The sequence below is a fragment of the Eurosta solidaginis genome, chromosome 1 (genome assembly GCF_040869045.1).
Source record: "Eurosta solidaginis isolate ZX-2024a chromosome 1, ASM4086904v1, whole genome shotgun sequence".
In the NCBI taxonomy this organism is placed as follows: Eukaryota; Metazoa; Arthropoda; class Insecta; order Diptera; family Tephritidae; genus Eurosta; species Eurosta solidaginis.
Window position 1 is genome coordinate 7977883 of NC_090319.1, and position 26639 is coordinate 8004521.

At 32.3% G+C, this 26639-nt stretch overlaps 2 protein-coding genes across 53 annotated transcripts in view; one reads left to right on the forward strand and one right to left on the reverse strand.

The window, feature by feature from the left end:
• gish (casein kinase I gish) overlaps positions 1-26639 on the reverse strand; it is a 230538-nt gene that overhangs the window by 74143 nt on the left and 129756 nt on the right. The gene's annotated exons all lie outside the window — the stretch shown is intronic.
• Positions 12791-17904, forward strand: LOC137238862 (uncharacterized). Of its 3 annotated transcripts, none has more exons than XM_067763887.1 (6): positions 12791-13045; positions 14922-15019; positions 15194-15259; positions 15452-15675; positions 15989-16139; positions 16202-17904. In XM_067763887.1, the coding sequence occupies exons 2-6, from the start codon at positions 14953-14955 to the stop codon at positions 16330-16332; spliced, it is 639 nt and encodes a 212-aa protein (XP_067619988.1). In that variant the 5' UTR covers positions 12791-13045; positions 14922-14952; the 3' UTR covers positions 16333-17904. The 3 variants fall into 3 exon arrangements, with proteins under 3 accessions (XP_067619988.1, XP_067619989.1, XP_067619990.1); XM_067763888.1 differs by having other exon boundaries at positions 12792-13045; positions 15452-15663; XM_067763889.1 differs by having other exon boundaries at positions 12798-13045; positions 15452-15633.

The window sequence follows — 26639 nt, forward strand, 5'->3', positions numbered from 1 at the left end:
AATGGGGTCTGAAGTCAAATTATTCATCTCTTTTTTTCCTTTTTTGATTGCTGCAGTAGATATAGATTCAAAATATCTCCACTTAGTTAAAGCCACAAGTGAAACTCTCTTATCAGAAAGAACTAGCTTCTACCTTTGAGCTGTATAAAATCATTTCTTGATTGTTTTTGTTCGAATTCTTTCAATTAGTTGAGCTAATTTGAGTGCTTAAAGATAAATTCGATACGTTTATTTGTAATTATGTCAAAATTGTGTTCTAAAGTTAATCATTAATTTATATTACTGACTTCCATGGCAAAAATGGATTTTGAGCTTTCGGCCATGATTGCCCCCCCTCATCTGGAGACCTGTATCCGCCCCTGATGTACATGGTACATATGTGTAGACGCAATTATTGTTTCGTTTATGTAGATACATACATAATGATTGATCTATGGATGTGAATTCACGTCACTGCTTAGCATCGGCTTAGAGACGATAGCATCGCTCAGTGCTGCTAACATTCGTTACACTATTTTAAATTTTCTTCCATATAAACAAATGAAATTACGCGCTCATCGGTATTCACAAAACCAACGCCACAAGAAACGGCGTCAAAAAGTAACGTAAGAAACAAATAGAAAGCTCAAGAAAAACAACGAAATAAGCAAGTAAATAAAAAAATGTTCTGAATTAAGATCTATTTAATTTTTATTTTTTTTTTATGATTTCCTTTTTCTTTACTATTTTTTTTTATAATATTTGTAACTTTTTATTTTTAATTTAACTTTTTTAATAAACACAATTGATTTTTTTTTCTTCTTAATTTTTATTTTTTTGAATTTTATTTGTTTTCTTTTTTTCCTTTTTAAATTGTTTTCTTCTTCTTTTTGTAATTTTTTTCTATTTCTCAAATTTTTCTTTCTTCTTAAATTTTTTTCTATTTTTTAAATTCTATTCAAAATTTTTTATTTTATTTAATATTTTGCTATTGCTTATTTCTATTCTTATTATTCTTTATTTTTATTAGATTGATTTTTCATAATTTTTCCTAAATGTATATTATGAATATCTTCACACCAATTCTTTATTACTGCTATTATAATGAATTCGTTTTGCCAATATATACGGCCAAACAAATCCAGGTAAGGTATAAATAATTGCAATTTGACCGGTTTTCGAATGGAATGAATTGTAAGTATTGACGGCATTATTATTGATCACTGTACAAAAACAAACCAACAAAACCGGAACGGGAGCGGTATTAATGCTCGCATTCTCTTACAGATATTTAAAAAAAAAAAAACTCTGGCTTATGAGCTAAATAAATACTGGCTTGGATGTGCAATATGTATGAGCGAAAACATGTAGCCTGCAACTTTCATATTTGTAACACACAGCTGCCAACAGAAGAAGTCGCCGCAAATCAGACGAAGGCGAAAAAGAAAGGAGCTTCATACATTACATTTAGAATAAGCAAATAGCAAAGCGAAATACGAGCATTGTTAAGCAGCCTTTTCGAAAGAGCCAAACTTGTTAGGCATTGAAAGAGTGCTCTTCTTCTCGTTCTGTGTATATTACATTTCGACCATGGAAAGTTAATCATAAGGAGTAAATACACAGGAAAAACCGGTCGGTATATGTGAGTACGCAATATCAGTCGCTTTTACAATTTGTTTGTATGCATAGCAAGACTGGTAGATAAAAGCGTTGCAACGGGAATGACGTTTTACACATCAAAATGAGGAAGAACAACTGCTTAAATTACATTAATCACTTTGGACCCTAATCTGAAGCAATTGAATGCTCTATTTTAAATTAAAAAATTTAATATATTTTTTTTCTTATTTTTTAGTTTAATAGGTAATTTACAACATTTTATTTTTTTTTTTTGGCGACCGCCGTGGTGCAATGGTAGCGTGCTCCGTCCTCCACACCGAAGATCCTGGGTTAACGCCCCGGGCAAAGCAACATAAACAAAATTTTAGAAACAAGTTTTTTCAATTAGAAGGAATTTTTCTAAGCGGAGTCGCCCCTCGGCAGTGTTTGGCAAGCACTCCGAGTGTATTTCTGCCATGAAAAGCTCTCAGTGAAAACTCATCTGCCTTGCAGATGCCGTTCGCAATCGGCATAAAACATGTAGGTCCCGTCCCGCCAATTTGTATGAAAAATCAAGAGCTGCACGACACAAATTGGAAGAGAAGCTCCGCCTAAAATCTCTTTGGAGGTTATCGCGCCTTACATTTTTTTTTTTTTATTCTTTTAAATTTACTTGAAGAATATTTTAACGTATCTAAATTTTTTTTTCAAATTTTTGGCTTTTTTTAATTTTCCTAGGTCAGGTTGAACTGGTCACCATGAGGACTTCACAGCGGGTTAGGGGGTCAGAATATACCCGCGGTAGGTATGCCTGTCGTAAAAGGCGACTAAAATACCAGATTCAAGGGGCTGTGTAGCGCAACCCTTCAGGTTGCCAGCGTAATATACAGCTTCTCCAAACCCAATTGTCAACCTCACCTATCCGCGGCGAATCCTGTTTCAGTAACAGACGAGGTTCCATGAGGAGCTTGGGGTGGGGAGGGAGGGATGGCCTGAAGGTTTAATGTGGCCATATAAATCGTTCCCGAGATGGTCGGGCTAGCACCTTAATGCTGCTGTGTTACCGGAGCGTACCGGATCTGTATCCGGCAAAGGACCATCACATTGACAACACTCCCCAAAGCCTTCGGGGAGCAACCTTATCGCTCCAACAACAACAACAACAGGACTTCACAGAGACTGAATGAATCCATAGTGTTACCGCATTTTCTAGCTTTTTATAACTTTTTCTTAATTTTTTTATTTTAATTTCTAAATTTATTGGTTTTGTTCATTTTTATACTTTTTATTTTTTCTCCTTTTATTTCGTACATTTTTAGTATTTTTTTCTTAAATTTTTTATTTATAACATTTTTATTATGTTTTTAATTTTTTCCAATTAACTTTTGTATTTTTACTGTAAATTTTTTGTTTCGTTATTATTTTTTTATTTTCTATTTTTCTCAATATTTCTTTTACATGCCAAGAAATTATTCTTTGAAGTTTTTTTTTTTAATTTAGTATTATTTTATTCCGCTTTTGGCTGATTTTTTTTATATGTAACTATTTTGCCAAATACTTTTTTATTTGTGTTTTTTGTATTATTTTTAAATTTCGTTTTGGAATATGTGTGTTTTTTTTTTTAATAGCGAAGTAAATATTGGCGCCACTGTATGTACATATGTATATATGAACGAACAAATAAATACAAACGATGAATTCAATAAATAATTTTGCTATTTACTAATAAAAGGGTGATCAAATAATGTACGTCATGCTAGCTTTAATTCATCGACAAGAAAAAAATAAATAATGTGTCGGCCTTGGTAGCGTGCAATTACCCTTGTGTAAGCAGCAAAAAGTTTATATTTACTTACATAGTAAAAAGCAATAATAATATTTAATAAAAATAAAAATATAGTTATTTGCGTGCAGAATAGTCATCGACGGCAGACAGCAAAAATGCATGCAGTTCATAGTGAATGTTCTGCGAAGGTAAGACCATAATCGTAAAAAAAAACTATGAACACTTACAACATACCCAACTCCACGACGGTGTTGCTTGAAAATAAAAAACAACAGCTGGTGGTCATTCATTCAGTGTCAGTGGGCATATGGTGCCTCTGTTGCGAGGTACATATTTATCCATTTAATATATAGAAAAAAAGGTTGACTAACTACCAGGCGTTGAACGCTTGGAAGTTTAAGCACTCAAAAGTAAGAAACAATCAAGCCACACCCGGTTTTTGTTTCTTTTACAATTTATTTACAATCGATGTAACAACTGCAATACGCTTTTAAGTGGCTATAAAAGCTCATTTAATATCATTCTGGCGCGCTTTCTGTTTGATTAAATTTAATGGTCAGAGTTTTTTCTTCCTCCTTTTCATCGGTTTATTCATGCGAAATTCTCGGAAAGGCATTAAAGAGGGTGAAGAAAAACACATGACAAGTTTGGCTCTGTATTTGTTAATTTGTTTGATACAAATTTTGATATTTAATTGTATAGTTGCCATCAATAAATGAAGTTCAATCCGTTTTTTTATTCAAACCAAATTTGTCACATCTGTTACAAACCCTGGTCAGACCATTCACAAGTAAATTTGGAGCTAATCAATTGTAACTATATTCAATTTTAGGTAGGCTCAGCCGGAGAAAAGTGGACACTTTGAACTATCTTTGAAAAAGCTTGATACCTTTCTCAAGCAATCCTTTGTTATGTTTTGTAGTTTGTAATTCCTGTGGCTTCAGGCAAAGTAAAATTCTTGATATGGAGCCTGCGAAAAGACGCAAAAACCATAGAATTTCTCGTCCACTTTTTTGCTGTTGTTATTGTTGTTGTTGTTGGAGCGATAAAGACACGCTTTGCGTTAGCTTTCTCCTCTAACTCTGATGGTGATTGCCTGAAGCAAGCATTCAAATAACGATCAATTCGTTCTTAAAACAAGTAAAGGTGTCTAAGTTCGGGTGTAACCGAACATTATATACTCAGCGTGAGCTTCAATTGTACATTTTATTTCAGATAAATTACTTTTCTACATAATAAGTGGCACCGCCCGTTTAAAAAAATGTCTCCCCATTTCCTCTTGCAATAAAACTTAATAAGTGAAATATCATTGATTCAAAACTATTTTTTGCTAAGTTATAGCTTATTATTCTAGTCTACGACCCTTTTAAACTTGTTTTATATATAAGTTGCCGTGGCCTTTTCTCGTCCATTTTTTCTAGATATATTTCCTGCTACAGGGAAAATCTGTGTACCCAATTTTATTACGATCCGTTAATTTTTCTTCGAGTTATGGCTCCCGAAACATAGAAAATTGCTTAGTCATAAAAGGGGCGGTGCCACTGCCATTTTTTTAAATTTAAAGTTTTTCCTATTTATTGTTACAAATCCACTTGGCAAATGAAATACCATTGATATAAAGCTCCAAAAACCATAGAATTTCTCGTCCACTTTGTTGCTGTTGTTATTGTTGTTGTTGTTGGAGCGATAAAGACACGCTTTGCGTTACCTTTCTCCTCTAACTCTGATGGTGATTGCCTGAAGCAAGCATTCAAATAACGACCAATTCGTTCTTAAAACAAGTAAAGGTGTCTAAGTTCGGGTGTAACCGAACATTATATACTCAGCGTGAGCTTCAATTGTACATTTCATTTCAGATAAATTACTTTTCTACATAATACGTGGCACCGCCGTTTAAAAAAAATGTCTCCCCATTTCCTCTTGCAATAAAACATAATAAGTGAAATATCATTGATTCAAAACTATTTTTTGCTAAGTTATAGCTTATTATTCTAGTCTACGACCCTTTTAAACTTGTTTTATATATAAGTTGCCGTGGCCTTTTCTCGTCCATTTTTTCTAGATATATTTCCTGCTACAGGGAAAATCTGTGTACCCAATTTTATTACGATCCGTTAATTTTTCTTGGAGTTATGGCTCCCGAAACATAGAAAATTGCTTAGTCATAAAAGGGGCGGTGCCACTGCCATTTTTTTAAATTTAAAGTTTTTCCTATTTATTGTTACAAATCCACTTGGCAAATGAAATACCATTGATATAAAGCTCCTTTTTGCAAAGATATAGCATATTTTATTCGTCCACGAACCTTTCAAAAATCTTTTATATAAAAGTGGGCGTGATCGTTAACCAAATTCGTAAATTTTTCTTCAAAGCATTCCTTATAGTAAGGGCAAACTCTCTGCCGAATTTTGTTACGATAGGTTTAACGGTTTTTGATGTATGATTAATAATATTTGTAAAATTGATTTTATCAGAAGTGGGCGGTGCCACGCCTATTTTAAATTTTTTTCAAATTTTTATCAAGAGTCTCAATATCAGTCCACATGTCAAATTTCAACATTCTAGGTGTATTATTTACTAAATAATCACGTTTTTTGTGTTTTCCAAAATGTTATATATATAAAAAGTGGGCGTGGTTATCATCTGATTACGCTCATTTTCAATACCAATCTATTCTGGGTCCAGATAAGCTCGTGTACCAAATTTGATGAAGATATCTCAATATTTACTCAAGTTATCGTGTTAACGGTAAAAACCTGTAAAACTAACCGTTATCCAATCAAAGTTAATATAGTCTGTGTGCAAAGCACGCTGAGTTTTGACTCTGTTTCGGTTTCCAAGCTATTTTTTATAACATTAAGTAAGAGTGGTCATGAAAACTTCTCAAACACGATAGTTTTACAAGCAAAAGATTATAGTGAGTCTATAATTGCTAAATAAATAAAAGCGTGTAGCGAGATTACGTAATCACTCCGCACAAACGTTCCAAATTGAGTATATTGAGAGGAAAATATTAGCTAATATATAGATGACTATTTTTTAAAACGCATCCCTTAGTTTGAAGTTCGAGCAGAAATATAACATCCGGCACCGTGGAATTAGCCAATTGCAATATTTATATATTGATTTCAAAAACTTCTTTTGATTGAGGTGTATTTTCATTCATAAATTAATATTCAACATTTACAATAGCATTATCTACAAAAAGCATTCAGTAGAATTAAGTGTTCATAAAAATCACTTTTAATTAATGTACAAAGTTCAACATAATTTAATAGTTGCAATATATTAAAAGTTACAGAAAGTAATGATGTACAGAAGATTATGTGGTGGAATGCATATTACTTATTAATTAGCAAAAACATCATAGTCATGACTAGGGCAACCCAAAATATGCAAAAATATTGTGATTTTAGGCGCTTATGAAATGAATTGAAAATCTAAATTTATGCTTAAAAATATGCATTTAAGGCTCTTATATGCCGTAAAATATGCTTTTAAATTCCATATTCCACGCCATTGGAAACCGCTATAAGTTCTGCAAATGGCGCCAAAGGTCACTTTGTATTTAATATTTTTGAAGTAAACAAACTCAGAATACAAATCTACATAAACTGGGTTCCTCTTCAATAACGTAAAATATTCTGAAGGAAGCGTTTCCACGCCTCTTCCTAGTCTCTTGTTTTTATGGTTTGCGCTCGCCGGTCAGGTTACCCCATTTTAACCGACCCAGACTACTTTTTAATGTTTTTTTTTTAATTGGGGCTTTTGTGAATACAAACCTCAGATTATTGAAGCCCTTCAGAAAATTATTCGGCAGCGATGATAGGACCTGTCGCCTAAGTTCTAGCAAGGGTGATAGCATCACCATAAAACGGGTCATCAACTCTGGCGGGACCACTTGGTCGATGTAATTTTCTTGGATTTATGGAATAATATCTCATTGATTAAATGCATAAACAAGCCGATCAAATTTTTTCATTAAAAATATAACAGAAAAAATCATCAGCGGAGTCCTAAAGGCTACAAACTTACGTTGGATTCAGCGAAAAAAATTTAATATTAATATTTTTCATACACTTTCAAACTTTTTCTATATCTTCATTTGTTTTTTACTTAAATCGTTATCCTAATGCACAAAGGCCATATTGTTGTAATTCTATAGTTCATATTTTTCCTCCGACTGCTAGAAATAAGCAGGAACTACAAATTTTTTTATATATACAATATACTTATAAATATGTAGTCATTGCAAAATATGTATAAATATGCTATATAAAGTATAGTTCAACCTTCATATTTTTTTTGTGAAATGTATGCGTATTTATTTGGTTTAATAGTTACTAGTCCTATGAAATATTTGCGTTGCATACATTGGGTTGCCCTGGTCATGACTAATGTGCTAACATATGCAATTAGTTGTAGATGCTCGTAATCGCGTTGATGCTCATCAACATATTTTTCTTTCACTTATGAGCGCTAATTACGGAGATGATAACTCAACTACTCGTCAGTATTTGTTAACATTTAATTTCATTGATATTTGGCAATAACAAATATTCGAAACTACGGTTAGTTTAAAATTAACAAAAAAATTCAATAAAGCAATGACCTAAAAAAAGTTAAATGAATGCGATGCTACTTTGGTACTAGAGCCAGAAGGAAATTCAGTAATCAGAAATTCATTAATCAATAACTGTAAATATATGTATGTAAAGTAAACTTCAGTGTAGAGTAGTGTAATCACATTCCGAGTTTAGCTCTCGAGGCACATGCCAGCTTCATGCATACATTCTTGTTTTAACTCATTTTAAATCTTATTTTAAAATATTATTATGTTAACGATCAAATGCACAAATGGGGCCAACGGTGCCATAGTAAACGGTTCGTTGCATTTGCTCCTTTTTCGACTCCACTTATGCAATGGATTGGTAATTTTATTTTGATAGTACACTTGTAAACATAAATATTGTAGCAAACATTTTGCACAAATTTGATTAGTCACTTTTTTCTTTTATTTATCTTTGGTAACTTTAGAAACACTTTTAAGCAGTGTATAGCGAAAACTATTTTATCTTATTTTTATTTTTTTGTTTTATGTAAAACAAATTTCGAAAAAGTTTTCGAAAAAAATCGAAGTTTTAAAAATTTTCATAAAATTTTAATACTTATGATGTAGTCAAATCGCCCGTTTTATTGTAAACAAATCTAATTAAAAATTTTAACTTGTTGGGAAAACGCAAAGAAAGTTTTATTTTTTCATACAACTTCATTATAAAAATTAAATTCAAAACCTCCACCGGTCAAAAATGTATCAGTTTCCTTCTCATTTATGATTTAAATAAACAAAAGTATGTAAACCAGTTTCAAACAAATTTAAAAAAAATTTCGAACATTCGAGAATCGTTTTAAAATCTTCACTAATTTCGAAATCTTTACTTAGAAATTTCAGAAATTTTTGGAGTACACAGTTTTGTAAGCCACACAAATTTAGTTTGAAATCTTTCTGAAGACAGTTTTTTCGAAGGGTGGCTCAGATTTTCTTTCATATAAAAAATTGTGATTTGGAATTAGAATTCTAATCTAGTTCTCCAATGCATCTGTAAGCGAAAGCTAGGTTAGAGAACTTGGTTAGAATTTGATTGTTTTCAGTTATCGACGTCAAGGTCACTCATCCTTATTGTTATTATTTTATTTTTGTTAATTTATCAAAGTGTAAAAAAATATCACTAAGCTCAAAGGCCCGAAAGTATTTATTTTATATGTACCGAACTATTAGACTTATGTTTTGAGTTAGGTTTTGAACTATTACTAGAAGAAGCCTATGAATTATATTTATTCTAAGTATTCAAGCTTATAACCCATTAACATTACTTTAAATAATAAAACAACGAAAATTTGTATTCACATTAGAAACCAGTTAGAGAACGCGATGTAAGAACTCGATTAGACCCTTTTCTCGATATCGAGAACGAAGTCCCTAACCTAAATGTCTGTTAGGTTTGTATATTAGAAAAACATAAACACCGATCAAAAAAAAAAACATTTCCAAAATAAAAGCAAAATCCAGGAGATTTCAAATTTGTACTATAAAAAATAAAAATAGAAAAGCACGAAAAAATTCAAAATTTAATTTTCGCTGCAAAAGATAATATGGCTTTTTCGAAAATAGGCACATATTTGGTTAGGTGCAACATCTAAGGGTAGTTGCGCATGTATTTTATTTGATTATATTTATAGTTAAGATGGAAACGGCTCATTTCCATTTTAACTATTTTTTGTAAAATCGAAATATTTTTTTGGGGCTGCTGACAGATGTTCGCTTAACGAAGCAAAAGGGCCTGTATGAAAAGGTAAACTTAATTATTTCATTAAATAGAATTCTGATTCGATTAAGGTACTGAGTGGAAACGGTATTATTATTATTATTATTGATTCAATGAAGCCAACTTGCAGAACGACAAGTTAACTTTTTAACTCAGAGTTAACCAGATATGAATTTTACCAGATACGAATTTAACCAGATACGAATTTTAAAATTAACTCTGAGTTAAAAAAAATACCTTGCCGTTCTGCAAGTTCGTTATAAAACTCATTTCGTTTTTTAAAAATTTACGAAAATATATAAAAGAAAACATAACGTATATTAAACCTACTAATAATTGTGTTTTTTTACTCGCAGGTGTACAAAACCTAATGCATGACATAAATAAAGCTTCCCATCGGCATTAATAATACAACATACATACATACAAACATACGGCGATTCGCCAGATATGGACAGTGGTGCTTTGAGTTATCGCTGGTTGAATGATTTGTGAACGCCACTAGCTTTTTAAACTAAATCACGCTTCAAAGAATGCACCTATTACCAGGTGAGCAGTGAAAACCACATAAACATTAGTAAGAAATTTCACTGAGTATAACAAAAAATTTTACTTAAAATACAATTCTACCGCCGATGGACGTTGTGGATTAAATTTTTGTTAGTTTTCCCTTAAAAATATTTTTTGAGAAGGAAATTCGCCTGGGAAAACCCTTGACTTGGCTTGAGTAGACGAAGGGAAAAGCGTGTTAAATGTGGAAGCATGTATCATTATTTAAGTAAGTTCGGTTAAACTATAAAACTATAAAGATGCAAGCAGTACTAAAAAAAACCAACCACAAACAAACATACATTCCAAGACTTTGCCTATGTAAATTATCAATGTCACCAACATTTGAATTATAAATGCCTCAACATTTGTCGTATATTTTAGCAGCAATATTCAACATATTAAATGCACATTGCCGTAATAAAAAAAGCGCCAAGAGATTGCTGTGGGCGCGGGTATCGATTTCTAACGCCATGAGCAAATACATTAAACTCAGCAAAAAAAAGTAAAAAAAAAACTATCAAATCACTCAAAATGTTAAAATATGAGGTAGGTCGGTCCCGTAAAGGCGCCAACAGTTGGCACACCACATATTAATTATTTACGTCGCTACCCAAAATCTTTCCTTCCTTTCATCATTATGCCAATACAATGTATAATAATTTTGTCATGGTTGAGTGCTATAAGTTGCCTTCAGTTAAGCTGGCACCTTCGTCCATCACCAAACTTGATGATAGCGTCGCAATACAAAATAAAAAATAAAAATAATAAAAAAACAAATTGTAAGAGTTAAATAAGCATAAAAAGATGACGACATTATGGCAAACGAATGACGACACAGCAGCGGGCAAACATTGAAACAACAGATGAGGCAGTGACTGACTGACTTGAACTGATGTGAAATGTGCTAAGGTCAATGGGAGGTGACAACAGTACGCGAAGGAAAAAGAGGAGTCGATAAAAAATTGCAAGTGGATGCATTAACAGACGCCAGTGCCACTGACAACCACCCAACAACAATAACAACAACCGACCGACCTACTCTACTATTACAAAAATTACAAGCTAAAATAAAAAGCAACCGTATAATAATAAATGAGGAAGTGACTGAGTGAGAGAGTGAGTGTGAGGAAAGAATGGGCGTTCAAGAAAGTGAATGAAAGGCAAGGGCAAGCATATGTGCAGAAGAATGAAATGAGGGGCGGGGTAAAAATCGTAGAAAAGATAATGTCTTAGACAAGGGCAGAGAATAGACGAAAAGGACTTTAGAATTAGCTGTGGCAGCAAATATGTTGATCATGCATATAGAGCAGCGAAAAAAACCGTTTGAAGGATAGAAGAAATACGCTTATTGAATTTGTGTGTACTTCAATGCCATAGAAGTGCGCGGAAAGGCAAGTGCATACCAACAGACAAATGTAGCTTGAATGTATAGCCATTTTAAGCTTCAAGTATCTATGAACATCCTTATAAGTATGTATGAGCAAACATCGCATAAGCATAGTACATACAGCTGTGGACAATAAATAAGAACTAAATTTTGTTTGTAAAACATACAAAGATATAAATATATAAACTGAGCCCGAGTTTAAATATCGTACACAAATAATCTTCTTCCGTAAAGAAGAGGTACAAAGAAACGAAAAAGTTCACAAAATCTTTCGCTGATATGCCTTTTCATGACAATTATTAATTCGCCAAGATTGGTTGAACCTTAATTAATAGTTTAAATCAATTAGAGTATTCAATATGTCTAGCTAAGCAGATATAATACGTTGAGGTAGTACGTTGAACGCTGTAAAATGCACAATGCTGCAAACGCATTTAAACAGCCATGCAAAACTGTCAACGCCATATTGGTAACTTTTTAAAATACTCCTCTTTGTTGTTACTGTTGCCTGTAAAACGTGGCAAACCAGTCAAGTCAGCCAGTCAATGAGTCAGACAAACGAAACACTCAGTATAGAGTAGCCGCTCGTTGAGGAAAAACTCAATGATAAGCAAACATGCAAAGGTCAATCATACGCCATGGTATACAAATATAGAGAAGGGGAGGTTGCATTAACAATACGCTACTTTTCAATCAAAAATTCAATTCGATTACAATGGACAAGAGGAGAAAGAGGCTTGAAGGAAGGCAAACAACCAAGCAGTGAGACAACTGAATTGAGTGCATATGCAATAAGTATGTACGGGCACATGTCATGTACATAAGTATAGTTATGTTTCTAAAGAAACAACCTCATGCATACCTACATATGTATGTACATATGTGTTAGTAAATTTGTATATAAACTGTCTAGCCAAGCATGCAATGTGACTTACTGTGTAAACCAATTTATTTAGTAGCAAGTAAAATTTGACTAACATCAAGCTACTAGATAGGTAGTAGAATTAAAAAATTTAATTTAAAATATGTATAAAGGCATAGATAGGCAAACGTAAACAATCAAGCAAAATATGCACATGCATCGCGCTCAATTGAGTGGCTTCCGCCATTTTTGGCGGGCACTTGTATATACCCTGCAGTAAAAAAAAGTCAATTGCAAAAAAACAACTAGCTTATAAATAGTTATTTTATAGCAATTGTAGGAAATAGAGCACTTTAAGCACACTGGCGAATAACTAACGTCTAACTACACCCTAAGTCATGCAGAGGAATCCAAAATTGGTAAAGTTATTTAAAATGTCAATGTGGCAACACGGGTGGCCATGACAACTATCAGCTGTTTTATGCAAGCAAAAGAAAATTAAAATTTGCAAAAGTGACGCGCATTTGTGAAAATTTTAAATCAATTATAAAAAAGTGAGTATTAAAAGGTAAAATATGTTGAAAAAAGGTGCAAGTGTTAGAAATCAGCGTAGGTTAGTAAAAAAACAAAAAGAAATTTACTTAAATAGGCTAACAGTGAGTGATGCAACAAATGCAGTAACAGCGCCAGATGCATCGGCATTTGATGATTCGGTGCCTCATTTTTCCGGTCATGATTTTCACTGTGAACTTCAAAACACTGAGCCACAAAAATCTTTAAAAGATAAGCTACAAGCCTTATATTTTAAATATAATCCCTCGCGAAAGTTCTTCGAAGAGCTTTTGCAAATCTTAAATGAGGAAAATTTAGATGTTCCTCTAAGCACTTTTTCTTTCGAGGAGAATGCATCTCCCGTGGATATAAAATCAGTTTCCCCTGGTTTTTATATTCATTTTGGTTTGGAGAAGCAGATTGCAAAAGCTTCGGAAGTAATTTCGACATACGAAGAGATCTTGTTCGATATGAATATTGACGGACTTCCATTGTACCGCAGTTCCAAAGCACAGTTGTGGCCGGTTTTGGTGAAAGTGGTGAACATACCAAATATCTCAGTTTTCCCTATTGGTGTGTATCTGGGTAAAGCCAAACCAGACTGTATTCAAAGTTTTCTTGCGGACGTGGTTAGTGAACTTAAAGATTTGTTAGAAAATGGGTTTGTTATTCAAAATAAATCGACTAAAATTAGAATCAGAGCCATCGTTTGTGATGCGCCCGCTAAGGCCTTCGTTTGTGGAATTCCTGGCCACACTTCATCTCATGGATGTTCGAGATGTGTCCAAGTTGCCAAAAAAATAAATAACGTGCTTACGTATTCTCTTCAGAGCGGCGAGCTCATAAGTGGAGCCGACTTTTACTCTAGGAAATATCCTAACCATCACAAAAAAATTTTCTTAAACAGCAAAACTCCTTTCGAAACTTTGCATATAGATATGATTGATCAGATCCCTTTGGATCCAATGCATCTCGTGGATCTTGGGGTGATGAGAAAGATGCTGCTGCGATTAGTAGACAATAAAATTTGTGCAAGAATTAGTAACTCTAATAAATTAAATATTTCTGCACATTTAAAATCGCTTGGTGCATATATTCCCAAAGAATTCGTTCGGAAACCACGACCTTTCGATGAACTTGTACACTGGAAAGCCACAGAGTTCAGGCAATTCCTTCTGTACTCTGGTATTTTAGTTTTAAAAGAAAATGTTAGCGATGATTTTTATCACCAGTTTCTTTTACTACACATTGCCTGTAGAATGCTTTCTTGCCCAAGGACTTGGGAAAAAAATATTTCTGTAGCTCACAACATTTTGCAACTTTTCGTTCAAAATTTTCAAATAATTTTTGGCGAAGACAGCGTATCGTATAATGTGCATGGGTTGCTTCATTTAAGTGAAAACGTTAAGCATTTTGGGCCCTTATACAATTTTTCGGGGTATGATTTCGAAAATTATTTGCAAAAACTTAAAAGTTACGTTAAGAAACCCTCTAAAATTTTACAGCAAATATTTAAAAAAGTACAACGCGAACCCATTTTGCAGCCTACTAAAACGCACAAATTAAAAGAAGTAAATGGACAAATAATAGGTTTTGATTATGAATTCCATTTAAGCACGCAAATGTCAAATAGCTTTTGCTGTCTTAAGCATAATATACCAGCAAAAATAGTGGGGTTCGAGATGGACTCAGGTTTGGTAATTCTAGCAAGGAAATTAGTAAACGTTAGGAGCTTCTTTACAGAGCCTGTTGATTCTTTCTCTTTCCTAGGTATATGTATCGCTGATTATGACACTTCGCAACCTATATATAAATACAGCATTCAACAAATTGATTATAAACTCATGTGTCTCCCTTATATAAATCAATTTCTTTTAGTACCATTGTTGCATACATCAACATATTCACAATGAGTCGAAAAGTCAACTTTATTCAGAAGAAGAAGCCTGCAGTGGATCAAAACATCCCATTTAAAGGTACATACATACATATTACTTTCACTTTTTCCAACCATGTTTTTAAAAATAGACTTAGACCCATTTTTACAGTGCCCAGTTAACTGACATTATTCAGTTATTCACTTAGGGCATTACATTTTTTATATCTATATGCATACATCTATAAGAATAAACATCTTATTTCTTTTTCAGAAAATAATAAATGCGAAAACTGTATAGATTCCAAAATGCTTCGCGAGGAAATACAAGAACTTAGAGGTAATTTGATAACGATCATTTAACATTATATTATTATGCCTCTTTTTCACACGCATATGCGTTTTCGCTTAAATTTTGTATGAAAAGATAAGCGCACAAATTTAATTTTCCATGGAAATGCATAAAAAAAAATAGGCATAATAATCACATAGGTATATATGTGTCTAAATATGAAAATTTGTATTCATTTAGGCGTTGTAGAAACTCAAAACAAAATTATTATGCAGACGTTGGCAGAACACATCATATTACTAAAGCAAATTATATACCAAGATTCAATTTCGGACGATATGCTAAAATCTTTTCCTTTGAAGTCATTAGACGAGTTGAAGGAAATAGATGAAAAAATATGCCAAGATAACAAAGCAGTTTATGTAAGTTATACATGTATCTGCATAACCATTGTATGTACATATGTATGTAACTTTGCCTGTACAAATGTATGCAGAGCAGTAGTGTTGTTGTCAACTATTCGAATAATTCAAGGTTCGATTCGAGCTCAAGGCCAGAACAATAACTTTTTTCTAATGATAATTATTGTTATTTTTTAATTTTTCTAAATTTGAAAAATTGTATTTTCGAAGGGTGCTAAGCCGTCATCATCAGTACGCGTTCTACTTACTATTGTTATATTGTTCGAATTTTTTATAACTGTCGAATAAAAAAAAATTTTTTTGAATAGTCCCACCCTTTTGTTTACATAATAAATTTGTCTCATGTCTTTGGCAGATCAAAGCGCTAAAAACGCTACTGAAGGGGAAATTGACAAAAAAAATAGATAACGTATTCAGCACCGAAGTCATCATCGCCATTAACATAGATGGAATCCACGGAAAGCAAGGACTAAAGGAATATCGGCAGTTCTTCGATACTTTATTAGGTAACGTATTTTTTATTTACATATTAGCCTTATTAATTAACAATAATGTTTTTTTCATACAGCTGCAATTGATAGTCCGGATCCAACTACTGAACTCCGGCGTGCGTTTGCTGTAACAAAAAAAAGATACTTTCACAAAGTATCTATACGAAAAGCTGCGGAGAAAAAGCGTAACACCGAATTAACTTCGTAAACACTTTCTTTTATTCTAATTTTAGTTATTATCATACATATCGTCACCCTAATATAGAAAGGACCTAACACATATTTTATTGCTTTCAAATTTAATTCTAATTTCAAATTTAATTTAAAATACATTCCTATGGCTCATTCCATTCCGCGCAGGACATGATTTTTGATTTCGATGAAATTTTAATATGTTGTTCTTTGGTCAAAATAATGAAACACGGGCTTTTTTTTGATTGCCTTAAAAAAATTTCTTTTCGGATTTATCAGCAATTGAATTCCATAAAATGCAATGGGTATATTATTCATCCATTTTTTCAACTGTCAATAACTTTGTCAAAAATTAACCGATTCTCTTGATTTTTTCTTTGAAATGTTCGTAATTATAGTTACTTTTATATAACTTTATAAACAATAGCATATAGTTTTAAAACAAATTTTTGTTTAGTATTTAGTAAAAATTTATGACTTTTTTCAAAAATTAAGTTCTCAAAAAACGTTATCTTTTTTTGATTAAACTTTTTCTATATTGAGTGAACAGTTCATATTTTAACTTGGCTAAATATCCATTAGCCAAAGCTCGTTGTTTTCGAAATATGAATTTTTTAATATTAAACTTTTTTTCGCCATATATTGATGCAATACAAATCAGCATACAAGGCGACCAATGCCAAATGCTGAAAATTAATTAAAATATCACATTTATTATCACAGTTATTATTTTTTAGAATTACAGTGATTTTGTAACAGGGCATGGCAAAGGCTCTTGTGACGGTATTGGAGGCTTAGCGAAATATTTTAATATTAAAAAATTCATATTTCGAAAACAACAAGCTTTGGCTAAAGGATATTTAGCCCAGTTAAAATATAAACTGCTCACTCGATATAGAAAAAGCTTAAACAAAAAACAGTAACCGTTTTTTTGAAATATTAATTTTTGAAAAAAAAGTCATAAATTTTTACTAAATACTAAAAAAATAATTTTTTTAACTATATACAATTGCTATAAATTTATACAAAATTAAAAGTAATAACGAACATTTGAAAGAAAAAATCATGAGAATCGGTTAATTTTTGACAAAGTTATTGACAGTTGAAAAAATGGATGAATAATATACCCATTGCATTTTATGGAATTCAATTGCTGATAAATCCGAAAAGAAATTTTTTTAAGGCAATCAAAATAAGCCCGTGTTTCATTATTTTGACCAAAGAACAGCATATTAAAATTTCATCGAAATCAAAAATCATGTCCTGCGCGGACCGGGTGTCTTGAAATGGAATGAGCCCTATCCATTTTCAATTATTACTACTGTTTGTCAAAAAATAAATACACAAAAAATTTATTATTTAATGTTAGTAAGTAAATAGATTGGCTTTTTATTTTTACGTTACAAAAATATATATATATCTATTTTCAATTATTATTACGGTTAAACAAAACCTTAATACATTAAAAAAATTTATTTATTTATTTTTGTAAGTAAATATATTGAATTTTTATTTTTACGTTAATACATATACATATTTAGTTTTTATAAATATCAATGAAAATGAATTTAATAAATAAAATGTAAATTTTTATAAAAAAATTACTTTTTTAATAACGGGTTTACATCTGGTTTTTAGCACCTATTAATAAACTACCATCTTTCTAAATAGCTTATATGTAGTATCTAACACACTAGGTACTAGCTGGTTTAAAGGTGTGGGTTTAAATCTGATGTTTAGTAGATACTAAGAAGCTACCATCTTTCTGATAAGCTTATATATATTTTCAAACAAACTAACTACCAGCTGGTTTAAATGTAGTCAAAAAGTAGCCATTGGCTATTTTTTGGTTGAAAAGTAGTTAGTTAGTAGGTGGTTGGCATCTCATGCAGAGGTAACCATAACTGTCCGGATTCCAGCCATCGTCGAACAAAAATAGTTAGTCCGCGTATATGAAAATTTACAGTAAATATACAGCTCTAGTTGATTGGTAAGCAACTTAAAGTTACTTTTACGTTAGATACTTCTCCTGCACGGTACATACATACATACATATGAATGTACACACAAAGTTTAAGTATAACTATGCATAAAAAATAATTAATACTGGTGTAATAAATTTATACAAAACGTCAAGAAATTATACGGCTAGGCATTTGCAACGTCATGGCAAATACGCACCAATAATATACATTATTTTTTCAACATTGAATAGCAAATCAAAAAAAATGTTAAATGAAAAATTTTAAAATAAACAAAAAGTTGTTTACAGTTCACAGCTTTTATTTGTCATTGCAATATCAAATTCACAAAACTCTAAATTGTCTTAATATATTTTTTCTATGCAACTTTTAACAAATTTTAAAAAATATTTCAAAAAATAACTCAAAATCAAGGTTCAGAAAATCATCAAAATCTGCTTTTGCTTCGAAGAGTGTTTATTTAAAAAAATATCTGTCGTTTTAAAAACTAAAGAGCATTGTCATAGAATATCTTTTCTCAATCTTCATACTACTCACTCCTGATCGAGCTTTTGAAGAGTTTTGAAGTGAGTACTATTTGTACTGGGCCGTATTACGTTTTACGATACGTGATCGAAACTAATTTTTCAAATCAAGATTGCTCTGGACTGGTGGATCGAATTGATGATATATGTATGTTAACTAGTACAGTACCATAAATTATTATAATTTTTATAGATTGACTGTTTCACAGTTATCGGTTGAGTGAAAATGGTTTTCGGTCACTGATCGAAAACGCTCGGAGTTTCCAAAGGATGCGAAATTGAATCGCTCACTTCATTATAGCACAGTAAGCAGAAAACGAAAAATCCAAATAAGGAAGAATAAACCGGGTCTGCCATAGAGTACCCAGAGTGGGAGTTTAATTTCTGCATTTTCCCACACCCTTCTTTAAGCAGACGTCTGCACATTACGGGAAACAGCCCTGAACTTTTCTATAGATAAGCTGTGGTTCAACAAAATGTATCTCCTCCGTCTTTGGCACGAAGTGGTTGGCATAATCCTTCTAACTAAAGTACAAAAAATGATGCAAAGAAAAAAATTACGATAGACTCTGCTGAAGAAAATCGGTACCGAAGAAAAACAGAACCTTGACTCGGAAGCCTCAATCGAAAAAAATTTAAGTTACCATTGCTCATCCATCCATCCGTCTATCCGTCAGCATTTCCCTCCGAAGGCTTATCGTCGCATATTTTTTTGCAATAACTTTCATTTAAACAACGGCATTGAATACTTCTTCTTAGCCCGAGTAAGACCTAGTTTACATAACGAGATTATCTTCATTTTGGTACTTAACTCCTAATCATTAATTATATAACTAGATTTCTCATATAAATATTTCCCGTCGATAATCGGTAATTATGAACACATTTTAAAGATGGGGGTTTTTTTATAGAAAAAGTTCCACCTCTAGAGTGTGGAGCACAAAATAAATATGTAAACTGAATTACATATTGTAGATTAAGTCATGTGTAAACGTGGTCGGGAAGTAGTCCCGATGTGGCGCCGAAATAGAAAATCCAAAAATTAATTTTTATAAATAAAAATAAAATACAGAAATTCAAAAATTTTACAAAAATTCTAGGTTTTTTAAAAATGTGTACTAAAATACAAAATTTTTTACAGACTCAAAACTTTTACATTAACTCGAAGTGCGTCCATAATCCTCAAAAATTCAAAAACTTCCAATTTTTTTTAAAAACAATTAATTTTAAAGAAAAGTAAACACTACAACCTAAGGAAAATTTTAAAGCTAAAAAACCTGAGAACTAAAATAATTTTACGCTGCACAAACCTAAAAACTAAAAAAATAAAATAAATTTATAAATGTTTTTGCTAATCAAAATAATTGTAATAAAAAATTTTAGAATGAAAAAGAACTAAAAAAAATTAAAAATTTTTTATTTGTATTTCGATTCTTACTGAAATAAAAAAGATACATTTTATATGAATTACTTAAACACATCACAAAACGAATTGTTTTCTTAAAAAAGTATAAAACCGAAATGTAATAAAATCATTTAACCCTGCTTTTTTTTATTCGTTCTTCTAATTTTTCGCGGAATTACATAGCTGTAAATTTTTGTGACGTGTACTTGGAACACTTGAGGCCATAGATAAGCATCTATCAGCGCAATGACGCTTATCTAGCCAATTTTTTGTAATCAAGTCATATATTCACTTCCCAGCATACTTAATTGCTATACATAACTTTGTGTAAGTTTTTCAATCGTAGATGTGCACGTTGCACAAGATTTGCAAGCGGCGGGAAATTTTAGCCTAACACACTTTAGTGCATCGGATTTGAAATTTAGTCAAAATTATTCTTTATGGCTTTAGACTTGTATAAAAATTTGTTTGGTATTTTTTCAATCGTAGTGCAAAGTGCCAATCTATGATTTCAATCTTTGTACATTTACGTATGCATGTGTTCTGTATGAGTTATAGCCGTTGGCGACGTAACCGCTTATCAGCGATATTGTCATTCATTGTTTTGTTTTTGCTATTTTTGCCGCGCCTCGATTCTCGGTCAATGTATTTTTTTGTTGCTGTTTGAAAAGCTTTTTTTATGTTTGTGTGAAGCCCTGCAGGAAATTTTTGAATTATTTCTTTTGTTTTATTAAGTTAAGAAAAAGAGAAAACTCTAGAACAATATTAAAAAAAATTGTTTTAATAATTTAATTGATTTACCGCCCGTGGAATCGTGCCAGGTACAGTAGTTGTTTGGTTTTAGTTGTTTGACAAATATTTTTGAATTTTCTTGTCCTTTTAATTATTTTAACATTTTTTAGTATTTTTTTATTTTTATTGTAATATTTTTTTATCGAAATTTTTATATTTTTCGATTTTATTTTAATATTCCTTATTATATGTTTTACTTAAGACTTTCAATGTTTTTGTTTTTTTAGCTTCAATTTTTTTTTTTTAATATTCAAAATTTTTCTTATTATACCTTTCATGAACATGAAATCGTATATTAACTTTGGTCCGATGTTTGTGACGTTGAGAAATATAGAAGATAGACTCACGAATCGCACCACTATAACATATATCTCCCATACACCGACCGTTCAGATAAGACGATTTTGGTCATTCCTGCCGCAATTTAGAAATTTTAAACGTGAAGATCGGTGATATATATTCTAATATATCATAGAAGATATCTTGAAAAAATCACTTTGATCGGAGCTATATATAGTTATATCCCATACAACCGATCGTTCAGATAGAAAGATTTTTGGCCATTTCTCCCTTAATTTAGAAAGTATAAATGTGAAACTCGGTGATATATATTTTAATATATCATAGAAGATTTTCTGAAAAAATCACTTTGATCGGAGCTATATATAGTATATATCCCATACAACCTATAGTTCAGATAGAAAGATGTTTAGCCATTTTTCCCTTAATTTCCAATATAATAACGTGATGACATTTATTATAATATATCATAGAAGATTTCCTGAAAAAATCACTTTGATCGGTGCTATATGTACATATATAGTATATACCGATTTCATACAACCGATCGTTCAGATAGAAAGATTTTTGGCCATTTCTCCCTTAGTTTCCAATATAAAAACGTGAAACTTGGTGATATATATTCTAATATATCATAGAAGATTTCCTTTAAAAATCATTTCGATCGGAGCTATATATAATATACATCGTTTAGGTATGTACATATGTTCACTATATATTTCTTCTTTTTTTAACTTCAATATCTTTTGATTTTTTATTTTTTTTAAACTTCAATATTTTTTAATGTTATCTTTTATTTCAATATTTACATTAACACTTTTAGCATTATTAACTTTTTTATTTATTTTAAATTTTTTTTTTTTTTTTTATTTGAACATTTATTTACCATTTTTTTATTTATTTATAATATCAGTAGTTATTTTTTTTTTTAATGCAATTGAATTGTTTTATTTTTAATTTATTTTTTAGCAGTTAAAATTTTCGAGAAAAAATCGAAAATTGGAGTATTTAAAAATGCGATGAAATTTTTACTTGGTATTTTCAGAAACTTTCTGAGTGCACAGGGTAACAAAATTTTAAAAACTCTGTTGTTAAAAATAATCTAACAAATTCTGATAGGATTTTTCAAGTGAAATCCGAGTCCGGTCTCAAAAGCTTCTGATTTCATTGATTGGTCCGGTTATCTCGAAACTTCGGTTTAAAGATGCCGATAAGCGCTTTTTTGAACAATCACGTACACTTAAAAGCTAAAATCTTGATTGACTCTTCAAAATAATTATTCAATCAGTACCTTTCAGGCCCAGGCGCACGTTACTGGATACTTCGTGTCTGCTTTCTGAGCACATTACGTCAGTCCACTAATGGGCAAACCTCTTTGTTTGAGCGCTACGTTTCAATTCTAATTCAGCAGTGTCTTAAAATACTCAAAAGCCTTGTAAAACTTGATGCTTTGGTGCCCTTATTTTCCCTGTTGGCATGTTTGCTGCATTGACGTATGTATGACCAATGTGGGTGCTCACGAATATATAAATACTTAATACAGAAAAACTCGCATTGTATTGTTTTCTTTTTTTTTTCCTTTTATTCTTTTTTTTTCAAGTTTCACAGCTAATACAATACGTGTACATACACACACACCCACACCCTTATTTAAGGAAGTGTTTGCCGATATCATGTCTTGTTGACGGTTATTTTTTTCAATCGATACAACCTCCACCCCTACTTTCCGCCTACTTTTCGCATTTTTTATTTATATTTTGTTTGTTGTTCCATTTAATTTTACTCTACTTTATTATTTTCTCTTAGCAACGCATCAAATGTGGCTATGAATTATATTTAAATATTAAAATTTCCGTATTACACTTTAAAAGGGCGTGAAAAAAGTGGGTGGAATTTAATTGTTTGCCAAAGTATGTTAGGTAGGATATTTTTAGATTTTTTTTTAAATAAAGAAGAGATCTAAGGCCGAGCTTCTCTTCCAATTTGCGTCGTGCTCCTCTTATTTTTAGCTACAAATTGGCCGGACGGGCCCTACATGTTTTATGCCGACTCCGAACGGCATCTGCAAGGCAGATGAGTTTTCACTGGGCTTTTCATGGCAGAAATTTACCCGGAGCGCTTGCCAAACACTGCCGAGGGGCGACCCCGCTTATAAAAATTTTCTTCTAATTGAAAAACCTTATTTCTAAAATTTTGATGTTGCTTTGCCCGGGGTGCGAACCCAGGGCATACGATGTGATAGGCGGAGCACGCTACCATCACACCACGGTGGCCGGTTTTTTAGGTAACTAATAAATCTGTCATGGAGTTGCAGAACAAGTTTTTGATTGTCAATTAGATAGCAGTTTTTTCTTTCTTATCAAAGAGAGTATACAAGCTTTGAAAATTTTGAGTTAATTTGTATACTTTATTTATTAAGAGTGTGTTCAGAGGGTACAACCTGTTGCTACGAGCCATTTCATTTTGAATATTTGATAAGCCGGTTGCGAATTACAAACTAATAATATTTCCAAAATCCAATACAGAGAAGGAAATTCACTTAAGCGAAAACCGAGCATTGAATGCAAGGCTTTCCAAAATTAGGCTGTTAATATAACATCGGGGGTATTAGTCCGACTGCATAGTTTATAGTACAATGAAAAACGACAAATTAAGTCCATTATTTCTTTGGTATCAAAACTGCACTTTGCGGTGTTGTTCTATATAAGAACCAAAATAGCGTGAATTTCATCTCTAGGAAGTGCTGAAAAAAATGGATATTCACGTCAGCTCGTTATCAACTTATCTGCTTTAGAAATATTTCTCTACAGCGTACTTTGTTTTTACAAACTGTGTAAAAAATATATCCTCCTAAGAAGTTAAGCTGATAATCAGTCACGTGAATACGCCCACTATTCTAAAAATATAACTTAAATTAAAATAATAATAAAACCAAGTTTGCGGGGCCTGAGCCCAGGAAGTTCGGTGTGAAATGCGGATCACACTACCACCACTCCACAGCTTGCTGTTCACAACTGCCATTACTCAAAACAACGAGCAACAGCATTGACTCCAAAACTAGTTATACTCAGTTGAGCAGAGCTCACAGAGTATATTAACTTTGATTGGATAACGGTTGGTTGTACAGGTATAAAGGAATCGAGATAGATATAGACTTCCATATATCAAAATCATCAGTATCGAAAAAAAATTTTATTGAGCCACGTCCGTCCGTTAACACGATAACTTGAGTAAATTTTGAGGTATCTTGACGAAATTTGGTATGTAGGTTCCTGGGCACTCATCTCAGATCGCTATTTAAAACGAACGATATCGGACTATAACCACGCCCACTTTTTCGATATCGAAAATTTCGAAAAATCGAAAAAGTGCGATAATTCATTACCAAAGACGGATAAAGCGATGAAACTTGGTAGGTGGGTTAAACTTATGACGCAGAATAGAAAATAAGTAAAATTTTGGACAATGGGCGTGGCACCGCCCACTTTTAAAAGAAGGTAATTTAAAAGTTTTGCAAGCTGTAATTTGGCAGTCGTTGAAGATATCATGATGAAATTTGGCAGGAACGTTACTTGTATTACTATATGTATGCTTAATAAAAATTTGCAAAATCGGAGAACGACCACGCCCACTTTAAAAAAAAAAATTTTTTTTAAAGTGAATTTTTACAAAAAATTTAATATCTTTACAGTATATAAGTAAATTATGTCAACATTCAACTCCAGTAATGATATGGTGCAACAAAATACAAAAACAAAAGAAAATTTCAAAATGGGCGTGGCTCCGCCCTTTTTCATTTGATTTGTCTAGGATACATTTAATGCCATAAGTCGAACAAATATTTACCAATCCTTGTGAAATTTGGTAGGCGCTTAGATCCTAGGACGATAACTGTTTCCTGTGAAAAAGGGCGAAATCGGTTGAAGCCACGCCCAGTTTTTATACACAGTAGATCGTCTGTCTTCCGCTCGGCCGTTAACACGATAACTGGAGCAAAAATCGATATATCTTTACTAAACTCAGTTCACATAATTATCTGAACACACTTTGTATTGGTATAAAAAATTGCCGAAATCCGACAATGGCCACGCCCACTTTTTCAATTTCGAAAATTACGAAAAATTAAAAAAATGCCATAATTCTATACCAAATACGAAAAAAGGGATGAAACATGGTAATTGCATTGGTTTATTGACGCAAAATATAACTTTAGAAAAAAAACTTTGTAAAATGGGTGTGACACCTACCATATTAAGTAGAAGAAAATGAAAAAGTTCTGCAGGACGAAATCGAAAGCCCTTGGAATCATGGCAGGAATACTGTTCGTGGTATTACATATATAAATAAATTAGCGGTACCCGAACAGATGATGTTCTGGGTCATCCTGGTTCACATTTTGGTCGAAATCTCGAAAACGCCTTCACATATACAACTACCACAACTCCCTTTTAAAATTCTTATTAGTACCTTTCATTTGATACCCATATCGTACAAACAAATTCTAGAGTCACCCTTGGTCCACCTTTATATCGATATTTCGAAAACGCGTCCACCCATAGAACTAAGGCCCACTCCCTTTTAAAATACTCATTAACACCTTTCGTTTGATACCCATATCGTACAAACAAATTCTAGAGTGACCCCTGGTCCACCTTTATGGCAATATCTCGAAAAGGCGTCCACCCATAGAACTAAGGCCCACTCCCTTTTATAATACTCACTAACACCTTTCATTTGATACCCATATCGTACAAACAAATTCTAGAGTCACCCCTGGTCCACCTTTATATCGATATTTCGAAAAGGCGCCCACCCATAGAACTAAGGCCCACTCCCTTTTAAAATACTCATTAACACCTTTCGTTTGATACCCATATCGTACAAACAAATTCTAGAGTCACCCCTGGTCCACCTTTATATCGATATTTCGAAAAGGCGTCCACCCATAGAACTAAGGCCCACTCCCTTTTAAAATACTCATTAACACCTTTCGTTTGATACCCATATTGTATAAACGCATTCTAGAGTCATCCCTGGTCCACCTTTATGGCGATATCTCGAAAAGGCGTCAACCCATAGAACTAAGGCCCGCTCCCTTTTAAAACACTCATTAACACCTTTCGTTTGACACCCATATTGTACAAACGCATTCTAGAGTCACCCCTGGTCCACCTTTATAACGATATCCCGAAAAGGCGTCCACCTATAGAGCTAAGGCCCACTCCCTTTTAAAATACTCATTAACACCTTTCATTTGATACCCATGTCGTACAAACAAATTCTACAGTCACCCCTGGTCCACCTTTATGGCGATATCTCG